The sequence below is a fragment of the Lutjanus erythropterus genome, chromosome 18, assembly GCF_056507025.1.
Source record: "Lutjanus erythropterus isolate fLutEry1 chromosome 18, fLutEry1.hap2, whole genome shotgun sequence".
Taxonomy (NCBI): domain Eukaryota; kingdom Metazoa; phylum Chordata; class Actinopteri; order Lutjaniformes; family Lutjanidae; genus Lutjanus; species Lutjanus erythropterus.
Window position 1 is genome coordinate 8590575 of NC_139334.1, and position 12786 is coordinate 8603360.

Below are 12786 nucleotides of genomic sequence, written 5' to 3' on the forward strand. Positions count from 1 at the left end.
CTTGAGGACGTAACACCTGTGGATCCAGGTACTGTGAAGCTAAATCTAGATTGGCATCTCTGGTATTATAAGTACTTAAACCTATTGAGATGTTGCCATGATATAATCACATAATAAAAGAGATGTGGCAATGATATGACTTTATAATGAAAAAGAAGATATGTATGTATTATCAGAATAGCCTCCCTGCACCAGAAAGGAGCCCAGGAGGACGTGTCGTTCTGCTGATGAATTTCAGCCATGTTTAGATGAGTGAATGGCTCTCAGTGCTCTGTAAAGGACCCACTGAGGATTTGATGAAGCCGGATGGTGAACAGTGAGGAAGATGGAACCCCAGCAATGTTTCTCTCACCTCCACTGTGTTTGGCACAGTTTTGGACCTGCTGAGATTTATATTAGCAATTAAAATTAAATTCTGGTCTTGTGGAGGGGAAACAGCTGCGTAAAGGGTCACAAGCCTTGACACATGATGTAAGAGACAAGTGTTTAAATTTGGTGCTTTTGGTGTTAATAGATGTGAATTCAGTAAGTTTAAAAAAATGTTTAAAGGTTGTAAGTGAATTAGAGAAATTTTAAAATGAATAAATTTTAATTAGACAGTTCACTCCTCTAACCTTAGTGCTATTTATCAACTTAGATAGTTTTGGTGTGAGATGCAGTTTTGAAGCTATTAACCACAGAACACATCTACTCATGGACAAGAGGCTCATGCTCGTGACAAGATGTGCAGGATGTAAATATTAATTGCCTCTACCTCAGCTGAGTGTAATTTTGGTCCTGCTGAGCAAGACCGCTTGTCCGTGAACTGCTGAAATTTAGTACATTAGATACAAGTACTAGTACTAGTACTAGTACTAGTATATATATATATGTATATATATATATATGTATTTGTTGTCAGTAATATTTCGAGGAGCAGTAGTCCATAACCAGAAAGACATGATATTTTTAGGTGTTACTTGAGAAAGCAACAGATAATCATGCTGATATCCTCAAACAAACAGTGATCTTGTCTGTAAATCCAAGTGATTAAAAGGCTCCAAATCAGTGAGAGGACTGAATTGTTTAACAAAGAGCTTGAGAGTCTTATCACATCAGATAGGCACTTATTTTCAGTACAGTAATACAAGAAGGATTTCACTGTATTTTCTTGTGGAGGTCATTGATATTACCGTTTTCCATGAGAAAAAGTCTTTCAGGCTAAGTCATTATTCTGAAACCTTGAGAAAGCACAATACTTCAACGTGCTTGACTGTATCATTATTATTATTATTATTGTGTGGATAACAGACTGCAAGCAGAATCACAGGTTGGGTGGATGCATGGATGCAGCATTTAAAAGGCATATTTGGAAGGGAAAAAAAAGCTATTCATTTCTGTTCATTTGCCCTCCCTCCCTTTGAAGTGAGCTCTCAAAGCGTAATTTCAATCTTCCCTCAAACCTTTGGTAAGAGTCCTGATAACAGTATTGTCTTGAATATAAATGGGTCTCACCATAATGCACTATTCATAGATTTCACCAAATGCTGGATTGTCCTTTTTTATATGTGACTATTCTGTCAACAACAGGAATTTGTTAATTAAATTAATTTGCATCAAAGGAAAGTTAAAAAAAAAAAAAGGGGGGGGGGGTATTTAAGTTAACCCCACAGACCCCACATGAAAAACACTGCCCATGTTTTTCTCCTTGAGTAATTATTCTGTTCAAATAGCATATATTTCTCTCCAGGCAGAGAGTGCTTGGGCTGAATGGATGCTGCTACTGCATAATGGTCCTCAGACGTTTGTTTCCTAGGCAACGTGGGGAGGGCATGTGGAGAGGGAGGTATAAAAACACCAGCAGCTCCTCTCTGAGTCTTACTCCGAGGTAAATGCACTCGCTGTCAACACAGAGAGAGAGTCTCAGAGAACTTGCTACACACTTTCTCTGCCTATTTATCAGATTCTCTCTTGGCTGACTTGAGGGCTCAGCTCCACAAGTGGCTGCTCAAGAATGATGCGACCAAAAGATTTACGCCAGGGCTCTGGCACCAAGACCTTCTTAGACGCCATGCATGGTGGTAAAGTTCACTTGGCTCGTTTCATCCTGGATGCCTTGGACGGACGCATCATCAACTCCAAGACAGAAAACAGCCGCACCCCGCTCATGTACGCTGTCTGCCTGCAAGACCCCGGGACCAGGACCAAGTTCACCCGTCTGCTGCTTGAGAAAGGCGCCGATGTCAACTGCCAGGACGAGGACGGTCGCACTGCCCTGAGCAATGCCTGCGAGATGGGTCACCTGGATGTGGTCAAGCTTCTAGTGCAGTTCAATGCTGACCCGGATGTCTCTGACGCCTGGGGTAACAGCGCTCTGATGTACGCTGCCTTTTCTGGGCACAGCCAGGTTCTGGAGTTCCTGGTGCGGGCATTTAAAAGACTTGGATTGAGACTGGACAGAACTAATAATGCCGGACACTCAGCCATTGATGTGGCCAACTTCTTTGGACACAACCAGTGCGTGCAGATTCTGAACTTTCCTTGCAGGAGGGGCGTTAGCACTGATGATCCACTCGCTGATACCATCGGTGAAGGAGAGTGTCGGCTGCCCAACAGACTCCCCAGGCACGTTCTTGAGAGGTTCTCCAAGCAGACAAATAGCAACGAAGACCAACTGCCTGGGGTGTTTCACAGACAGCTGAAGATCGGAGACAGCGGCGGGCTGTGGAACCGCTTCAGATGTTCAAGGAGCCAGTCTCAAGAGGACAACCTTCGCCACAGTTGGGCTTTGCCTCCTCAGATTGAGAAAAGCCAAACTGAAGGGGATCACAGTCTCACAGGGATCACCACACTCTTCACTGCCAAACAGCTGCAAAACTGCCAGCTTAGAGAGCTCAGAGGGTCTAAAACACTGAACTCTCTGCCTGAACCAAGCCAGAAAGATGTCAGCCGAGACACTGGACTCCAGGAGCAAACACCAGTAAGTTTTCCTCTCTGGGGCAAAGCAAAGTCATTTAACCTGGACCTCCTGAGCAGCCGAAAGCAGTCCTATCAGGGTGACGTGCGTGACATGAGCCTGTCAGCCAGCAAATTAAAGAGAGCCTCGCTACAGGACGAGAGATGTCTGATAGACAAGATGGAATGTCAGGGGAACACCCGGGGCCTGACAAACGAGGCTGACAAAACTGTCTCGGTGCCAAAACCTCTTTTAAACTGCAAGAGTCAGCCCGCAAGAGCGCTCGAGGAGAATGTCAAATCACAGAAAGAAGAGGCTAATGACACGGCTCCATCAGGCAGAAGAGAGCAGCAGAAGAGGGGGAGCTTTGGCCCAAGCAGCAGACACAACAAACTGCTGTTTGCCAGAGGGGAGATTGAGTCGGGGAAGATCCCAAGCCGTGCGCCAGGGTTCATGGGTCTGGGGACCAGGCTGCTGCGTCGATTCACCGCCCCAGAGTTCATGAGGATGGTGATAGACTGTTCGTCGGGCTCCTCTAACGGCCGAGGGCGGATGTCCCGCTCCGAGACCTTCCCCCTGTCGCACACACATCAGCAGGTCAACAGCCAGCCGAGTGTTGACAGCATCAGTGGAGTGAAGTGTGAGTTTGAAAGCTGCTCGTCTCAGTCCACCCTCGATTAGGATAAGGAGAATGTCTAGCTGGTGGGGAAATTTTTACAGCACTTAAAATTCTAACAGTACAGTTTGATTGATATATTATATTTACTGAGAGAAACAATATTTAGCTCATGTTGCAGTTTATCAGTTTTTTCAATGTTTATCAAAAAAGAGAGTTTTAAAGCTAACTGTTCAGTTGCATACAATTTTGCTATCCTATATTTGAAATAATTTATAAATTAAGATAATATCCACCTGTGAGCTACTGAAAATAATTATTTTTGTTTTTACATATATAAGATTTATATTGTATGGAATTCAATGTATTTGATATTATTGCTTCTGTGTTTATAAGAAATATTGTATGTATTTTGCTTCAAGATATTCAGTGATTGTGTTCTGTATGATTCATGCTGAATACCTAATAAACACTTTAAAACAGAAGTTCTCCATTTTTTTTTCTCAGCAAAGGACGCCTTTTAAGCAAGAAAACATACCAATAACCCCCTCATGTATATCCCTCAGAATAATGTGACATTTGTTTTTTTACACTTCTTCTTTTACATTTTATGTAAAGAACACACAAGAAATGTATGAAAAAGATATTAGACATCTTTAAAACAAATTTTCATTATTTCATCCAGGAATATCCTTATATACCCAAACATCAGGATAGTGTGTTTTATACATTGTATAAATAGGTGACAGGTTATAGACTGTTAGAATGTAATCAGTGAATTAGTTTAGATTTTAAGATTAAAATATTAGCCTTCTGTAAATAAATGAATTAGGAAACTTTCCACGGACCTCCTGGCAGAGCGCCACAGACCACTGGGGGTCCCCTATTTGAGAACCACTGCTTTAAAACACAAATTCTTCAACCTGTACTCATGCAGGCATATGCGCGCATGATGAAAATGCAGGATCAAATGAACTCTGATTCGATATGCATCATTTATTGATTTATACAAAATTAAAATGTGTAATTCTCTTTTTCATGAATGATCCACACAGATTGATAGAAATTACATGAAACATGTCAACATGTATCCGTGTCAGAATACAAAGACTATGTGCAAAGTGTTTCTCAGCAGGTTGACGTCCTGCAGCATCACATGCCAGGCCTGTGTGCTTTATCTAGGCAAACAAATGCAAATACAGTCATACACATCTTGTTGAGGAGCAACACACACATCTTGTGTTTTTTTTTTAAAAAGTCAGTCACAATACAAAGAGGGGTCATATCAGAAGCAAACACTGAGATGTCACCTCACACACACATCCATGTGCCCATGTGCTCGCACACACACATGCACACACACATACAACTATACACTCACATTTTCAGTAAAGAAAAGTAAAATTTTGAATTCATCTCATATAATTTACTGCAGTAGGACCTAATATTCAGTATTTTTATTTACACTATTAATTTATCTGCTTAGAAGTCCATACTTAATAATGAAACCTTATTTGCAACTTCACATCATACAAACAACCCACAACACCTTTTGGAAATAAAGAATAATAAATATGAAAAAGAGGAATATGGTACTGGTGATTTTCCAATAGCCCAATAGTAGCAGCTGGGCTTTCATCTACCCATTTATTATGCTAATAAAGGAGAATTGTCTTTCACATCCCAGTTTGGTACATATTCAAGCATTCACATCAGGCCAGGTGTGCCTCCATTTGGCCATGCAAAGAGTCTACTGTCAGTGTTTGTGGAGTGCAGTACTGACCGGGTTTGTTGTCCAGTTTCCACAACAGGGAGTGTGAGTGTGCAGAGGTAACCGTATCCTTCCGTAATAACGTCACAATGAGCTACTGTGGTTTGAGCCTAACACCAGCAATAAGCTTTACACTGCTAGCAATAATGCCCACTATGAACACTATAAAGGATCTTTAGACTGGGTTGCACCAACAAAGATTAATTTAACCTTTAGGTTTTGGCTGCTCTGTATTCCCTAACAACACTAACAGGTAGCTACCTAAAAGATACACCTTATATTGTTTACTACCTAATTTAAAAAAAACAAACATTACATTGTTTATTAGCTAGCTAAAAAGTTTACAAAATGTAACATTTTTACTAGCTAACTCAAGAACACAAAAAATGTTATATTGTTTGCTAGCTAGCTAAAAAGTTAGCTAGCTTAGTTAGCCTACTCATGATGGCTTGGCAGAGATGCTCTAATTTCTCAACCTTTGAGAAAAACCTGTGACCGAATTATCGACTGACACGAAAGAAAGAAGACACGCATCATAAGACTAATTTGGGCTGACTGTCTCTGAACTTTGTTCAAGAAATTTGATTATTTTTCCTCATCTGTCTCAAATAGGAAGCTACGTTAAAAGTTTAAATTGGAGTTTTGGTGTATCAGAATCAAATTTAATCTCAGATTAGAGTAAAACTAAACTGAGGTTTAAAGACAGGCTTAAATTCAACCTTTCTTAGTTTTAGCTGAAGAAACATGATTTAATCAGGTTTAAAAAGTAATCCTTGTTGGTGCAACCCAGTACCAAAGTAGTACGTGTTCATTACACATAGGTACAAGGAATATTGATTTTTGCTATCAGTTGATATGCACCATGTTGTGTTGTGTAAAATCCCACTGAATGTTACAGGAAGCCAATCAGTATTCGGACTGAACTGAGTTGAGAGGTGAAGAACTGCATGCTGCCTTTAACTCACTCCTAAAGTGCTTCTCTCATGCCCGAGACCATGCGGTGTTTGTCAACCAAACCAAACTAGCTGTCCTGCCGCCGTCACTCTGGCAGCTACATGCTGTCTGGGTCTGCTTCTCTGGAGCTGATCGCCCGTTGGCTTGGGTGCTAGAGGAGTTGGACCCCCGGTGGTGGTCCTCGTCCGAGGCCTGGACAGGTCAGACTGAAGGTGGGTGCTGGGGAGCGGGAGCCCCACGGGGTCAGCAGCGGGACATGCGCTTGCGGTACTGCTCCACCAGTGGGACCAGGCACTGAGGTGAGCCGCTCTGCAGCAGGAAGGGGTGCTCCAGCAGGTCAGTAGCACTGGCCCGCTCTAGAGGGTCCCGGGTCAGCATACGGTCCAGGAAGTCTTTAAGAACTGGGGAGATCTGGACCAGAGACAGCAATGGGCAATATATTTTAACTTAAATACATTGTTGGAGTACTTATTTTGACACAATTATAATTACTGTGAACATCAGTTAACAAGTTAACAACCAGAAGTGGAGGAATTTATAAGAAACAGTTCAATTTAAACAGTTCAATCAATCTAAATGGTTTTGGTGTGAATTGTAAAGTGAGGAGATATTGGACAGAGATGTCTGCCCTCACTTGAATATAATGGAACTTGACTTGGTTTGTGGTGCTTAAAGTGAAAAAAAAAACCATCAATACAACTGAAACTCACCAGCAATGTCTCTTCCTGAAATCATGATGGGGTTACTCAAAATAATCCTCAGAACTTGTTGAGAGAAGTTTCATGTACGAATTATTTTCTTTCTACAACCGCCAACCGTATCACAGCACAGAAGGAAGAGTGCATCCACTACTGGACGAGAGGTTACAGCTCGGGGGTGTAGTTTGGTAGGAAGAAAATAGTTTCAAACTGCTCACAACATGGTCTTTGGATTATCTTGAGTAACTGGGTCATGACTTCTGGAAACAGACACTGCTGTTGAGCTTATAAAATGTACTTTTTTTTTTTCCTTTGCCGCTTTGAGCAAAACAAGCTGAGAGCCATCTAGTTTAACAATGCTGGAGAGAATGCTGACATCTCTATGTCCAAAATCTTTAAAACTCGACAACTCAAACCAAAAAATCTAGATGGATAAATAGCACTAAAAGCCAGAGGAAAAATTTGTATTTTTAATTCGGGAGAGGACTACCCCTTTAATAAGAGTCTACAGCCATGCTAGTGCAGTGCACACTCAAATTTTGATTTAGTTTACTTTTTGATTAAAATTCAATTTAGTTTTACTCATATTGTGGTCATGTGAATTGTTTTAGTTTAGTCTAGTTTTAGTTGACAAAATAGCATAAATATCATAAGACTTCAGGGGGTTTAGTTAAAGTGTAATGCATTATTTAAATGTTTATTTAATTTCCAAATTCCCAAACCCATTATACAGCATACTCTTGGGGAAAACATATTAGGTTGCTGCAGAGTCTAATGTTAAGTTTCTTGCAACCACATGACGAACTTGCACCATCCACTGAAACGCTAGGGGGCAGATCAAACAAGACTTTGTGCTAAAATACTGTAGTGATGGCCCACATTTTCCATCATGCCTGGACTGAGTAGTTTGTTGCGTAATTTATGTTCCAAAATGCAAATAATGTTACTTTTTGTGAGTGTTTAGGTTACAAATATAAAACACCATGTTCTGTTCAGAACATGGTGTTTTATATTTGTAACCTAAATATCATTTTGTGCGGATTTATAGTTTTAACCATTTGTGAGGTTGCTGTTACATTCCTTGACCCCAGATGTATTTTATTTCTGTGTTTTATAATGTTGTCCCTTGAGTTGAGTGCTAATAAAAGGTTACATCACTGAGAGCTGATTTCTTTCTGCTGACTATCACTGTTTATGAAAATGCAGAATGCATTTGATTCTGCCAAGTGGCGACCCAACAAATACATGTCCGTGACCCATTTTGGGTACTAACCCTTTGAGAAACACTGTGAGTTATTACAATTCATCCAGAGGGGCATGAATGCCTGTGCCAAAATTCAACATAATCCATTCAGTAGTTGTTTTGACCAGAGGCTCTCAATTATTTCTTGGCCAAGGAACAGAGATATGTTGTGAGGAGCAACACAAGAGAAATGCATCAGAAAAACACTAGACATGTATTAAAATATTTGCACACTCAGGAGAGTGTGCTTCAATCTTAGTGCATACATAAAATATGGATTCTGATCATTTTAAATGATACGCAATAAAAATATAAAACACAAGTATATCTAAAATATAAATGATATAAAATATAAAAAAGGCCCAATAAAAGCATAAAAAGAATTATAATAGGCCTATCTTGGTGTTTGAATATGAAGAGGCCTAAAAAAAAGGTTTGCGGAAAAGTGTTGGACCAACAGACTGACACTGTCATCTCTAGAGCCATGCTGCTAGTGTACATACAAATTCTACATATCGCATCTTTAGAGAGAGAATATGTTGTGAAGGTACAGTATGTGAGTGTGTCGGTGTGTTCTCATACCTGGCTGACATTTCGTACAGTAGGAGCCAGTTCATCCCTCAGTCTCTTCATTGCTGCTACAGGAGTTTCACTGAAGTACGGAGGCTCTCCATCCACCATCTCCACCACCATGATCCCCATCGACCAAACATCCACCTGGTGCACCATCACACAGTTACATTAGCCTATGTAACAGATCCTATGCAACAGACTGCTAATGTTGGCATTTACATTACATGTGAGGGATCACCACTGCGCCTCCTCACCTCAGTGCCATATGGTGATTTGGAGATGACCTCAGGAGCCATCCAATAGGGTGTCCCCACCAGAGACTTCCTCTTAGGGATGTCCTTACTTATCTGAGCACAGAAGCCAAAGTCTGAAAGCTTGACCTTGAACAAGAGAAAGACCATACCGTTAAGACAGAGAATTAAAGAAAGAACAAAAGAAAGAGAGAAAGTAAGACAGAGACTCAATCATACCCTTCCATCTAATGTGAGTAGTATGGAGTCACTCTTGATGTCTCTGTGGATGACTCCCTGTGAATGGAGATAGGCCAGGGCTTGCAGAACAGCTTCACACACTGTGGCAATCTGCTCTTCACTCAGCCTGAAGGATAACACACACACACACACACACAAACAGATTTCACATTAACATTTCACACTTTTCCATTACGAGTTGCGACAAATCGACAGCTGAGAAAGTTGAAATTCATGATTCACCGCACATTAAAGGCAATGATAAAGAGTGCGGGGTTCAAAACAACAACTCCCACACAGCGGAATGACCCACTAAACATGTTCACTCCTCTACAATGTTAATGTGACATCGATGTTTTACAACATAAAGACATAGGAGACAGGAGAAAACAAGGCATTTTCAAACAGCAAGCAAGGTCAGGTGCCCACTGAAAACAACACAAGTAACACAAGGTAACAATTACCTAACACAGAGCTGTATTCTCCCACACAAGATTCCCATCATATTTAAAGGGACAATTCACTTCAAAATCAAAAATACATATTTTTTCCTCCTACATGTAGTGCTATTTATGCTTCTAGGTGGTTTGGTGTGAGTTGCAGAGTTTTGGAGATATCAAGATATCAAGATTTAAGAGATATTTGCCCTCACTGAAATATAATGACACTAAATGGCAACCATATCATCATACAGAAGGAAGCGTGCACCTACTCATGGAGGAAAGGATTGTGCTTGTGCACACATTGTATACATTAATTGTGTCCTCCTCGCTGAGCTGTAACATTAACACCACTGAGCTAGCAAAAGTAGTGAAAGGTAGAAAGAAAGTTGTCGCACGTAGCCAGACCTAGAAGGTAGCAGCTCCTAGCTTGTTTAAATTTGTAAACCGTTAGCGACCTAGGTGCTAATTTGCCATTTTCAGCATGTACCGTACATCTCTAGCTGGGAGGACTTTGAAAACGAAGATAGTGGAACAAGTGGGACACCTGAAAAAAGTAACCAGTGGCAGCCTAGTACATGAGTCAGACTAGTTCCTACGTGAAACTGCTCACAACAAAGTCTGAAGGTTATCGTGAGTAACTGGGTCATGATCTCTGGAAAGAGACATTGCTGTTAAGTCTTTCAAATGTATTTTTGGCTTGAAGCTGAGTGCCGTCTAGTTCCATCCATTTAGAAGACAGACGTCTCGGTCGATATCTCCAAAACTCGGCACCTTTAGATAGATAAATAACATGACCAATGAGAGAAAAACAATAAAATTAATATTTTTGATTTTTTGGGTTGAACTGTCCCTTCAATAGACACATCTAACACTATCTAAGAAAAAACTTCCTGTATTAATTTTAGGCAGTTACTCTGCTTCTTAATTTGTGGAGACTTTAATGAATCTAAAAAAGCCAAGAAAAACAGAGTAAGCAGCGAACTCTTATTTTTGACTGTTCTGTCAATATACTGATCATCTCAGTGTTTGACAAACAGTGGTGGTGACAGCTGGCTCATTTTATATGTCATCTGGCTCAAGAGAAATTGTTTCATCCTTTTGAGTCAAGAGATTTAACCTCGAGGTTGCCCCATGGAGATCGAGCCAGCCATTATTTGTTAATAATATAAAGTACATTGACAGTTGGAAACAAATACACCCAGACAGGATTCAGCTCCCTCCTGCTGCTGGTCGATATGTTTTCCTTATTATTGATGTATGCGCTACTGAGAACTGTGACAGCTTCAGGAAATCAAATTTTCAGCCAAAATTGACTTTCCACATGGCATCTAAACTTGTACATATTTGATTACGTTATTGAATTATTACTTTTCCCCACAGAGAAGCAGCTGGCTCGGAGTAGAAGCGGGGGCTGAATGACAGTCTTTGTGAGTCCTCATGCTGTTGATCACTCACCGGTCGATACCACACTACCCCCTTGTGGTTGATTTAGTTATTAAAGATGATATCATAACCAAACAGCATGCACCAATGCAGCTCTCTTAAGAGGGACTGAGATGATCTCTTTTGTGGTGCTTGTACCTGGTTTCAGACACAATGTTGGTCAGCGCTCCACCCTGCAGGTACTCCATGATAACCCACAGCTCCTCTTCCACCAGGGCTGATTTAAACATCTCCACCACATTCCTGTGCTGATAGTCCCTCATGATGACCACCTACAGCACAAAACAGGCACTTCAGATTCAAAATGTTTAGACACATAAAAATGTATATGGTCAAGCAATGTAGTGAGCACTTTTATAAAGTTGGAAAACTTGTGAGAAAAAAATAAAGGAAAAAATGAATCAGGTTTGAGGCGACCAGATGGGAATGGATGAAATTTTTAAAAGATTTTTTTTTATCACAAATTCCTTCTACAATGGCAGCTGCACTCTTATCTGATTTAACAGATAATTGAATATCAACAATCTGCTATTTATGATCAGTGCAAAAGACAAATAAAAACAAAACAATACTCAGTAATACTCTTAATTATTTTACTAAAAGCAGGATTTATAGTTTATATAAGTGATTTGCACAGAATATTTTCACAGATTCATATGTTGGTCATATCTATTACTTAACGTTATAGAATTTATAAGATTTGTGGGACAAAGAGGACAGGATTTGAGATTCAAGACTTTATTTTAGGACATCTGGTCACCCTAATCAGGCTCCAACTACCCAAATCAATAGTGCCTTTCATCAGAGATCCTGCCTGGTAAACACCCACGTCCTTCAGTGTCTCCAAGCTGAAGCCAAGATAACCCTCCAGAGCCACAGAAGACATTATACAACAAGTTTTTACAGGCTGTGTGTATTGAAGGAAAGTTCCGGTTCATTTAAACCTGACGTGATTCCAATAAATGTGGCTGTTATGAGTCTATGGGTCATGCTAACTTTGCACTCACCACCTCCGTTGTAGTGAGTCTAGGAAACAAGGACTCACATGAAACTTCTTATTAACTAAACCAGTTATACAGTGTAATTATCTAACACCAAAACATCCATTACAGATTATATGTTTACATAATCATATTTATACACTGTAAATGCATCCTGCTTTTCACATGTTTATCATGCACTGTCAATATAAATGCTGCACACTATAGGTACTATATATTGACATGTGTACATGTATTTCATGTACATAATCATCTACTCTATGTATATCCATTCATTATCTATATACGCTGCACTATTTGTAACTTACAAACACTTGACTTGTATGTGGAGGTGAGTTTTTGGCTATGAATGCTACTTATATACACATATTTAAATCTATGTATATATTTATACACCTATTTTTCACATTCTAGCGTACAAAACAGTCCTGTCTGCTGTATACCTTTATCTGTATAGGTTTGTTGTCCTTGTTCTTAGCTGTCATATCTATTCTATTCCTGTTTCAGTACATTGAAAACAGTGAGAAACGGAGTAAAATCCCTTGCATGTGTACACATACACAATCACATCAAGTCGATTTTGGTTCTAAACTACTACTACAACTTTCCATCTGAGTCTGACCGACAGTAAACACAATG

The 12786-nt window shown here is 40.1% G+C and overlaps 2 protein-coding genes across 3 annotated transcripts in view; one reads left to right on the forward strand and one right to left on the reverse strand.

The window, feature by feature from the left end:
* The first annotated feature begins 1767 nt into the window (after positions 1–1767).
* ankrd63 (ankyrin repeat domain 63) lies at positions 1768–4036 on the forward strand. Its single transcript, XM_084742710.1, has one exon. The coding sequence runs from the start codon at positions 1994–1996 to the stop codon at positions 3614–3616; it is 1623 nt and encodes a 540-aa protein (XP_084598836.1). The 5' UTR covers positions 1768–1993; the 3' UTR covers positions 3617–4036.
* A 491-nt stretch (positions 4037–4527) lies between these two features.
* Positions 4528–12786, reverse strand: part of pak6 (p21 (RAC1) activated kinase 6) — a 34938-nt gene continuing 26679 nt past the window's right edge. For both annotated transcript variants that reach the window (XM_084742785.1, XM_084742784.1), the window contains 5 exons: positions 11285–11418; positions 9261–9387; positions 9045–9170; positions 8800–8934; positions 4528–6687 (listed from right to left, as the gene is read on the reverse strand). In XM_084742785.1, coding sequence (XP_084598911.1) covers positions 6520–6687; positions 8800–8934; positions 9045–9170; positions 9261–9387; positions 11285–11418 — 690 coding nt within the window. In that variant the 3' untranslated portion in view covers positions 4528–6519. The remainder of the gene's footprint in view (positions 6688–8799; positions 8935–9044; positions 9171–9260; positions 9388–11284; positions 11419–12786) is intronic.

Bases quoted from the DNA above. Each gene is read 5' to 3' on its own strand.
- ankrd63 (XM_084742710.1), top strand. From the start codon at position 1,994: ATGATGCGACCAAAAGATTTACGCCAGGGCTCTGGCACCAAGACCTTC.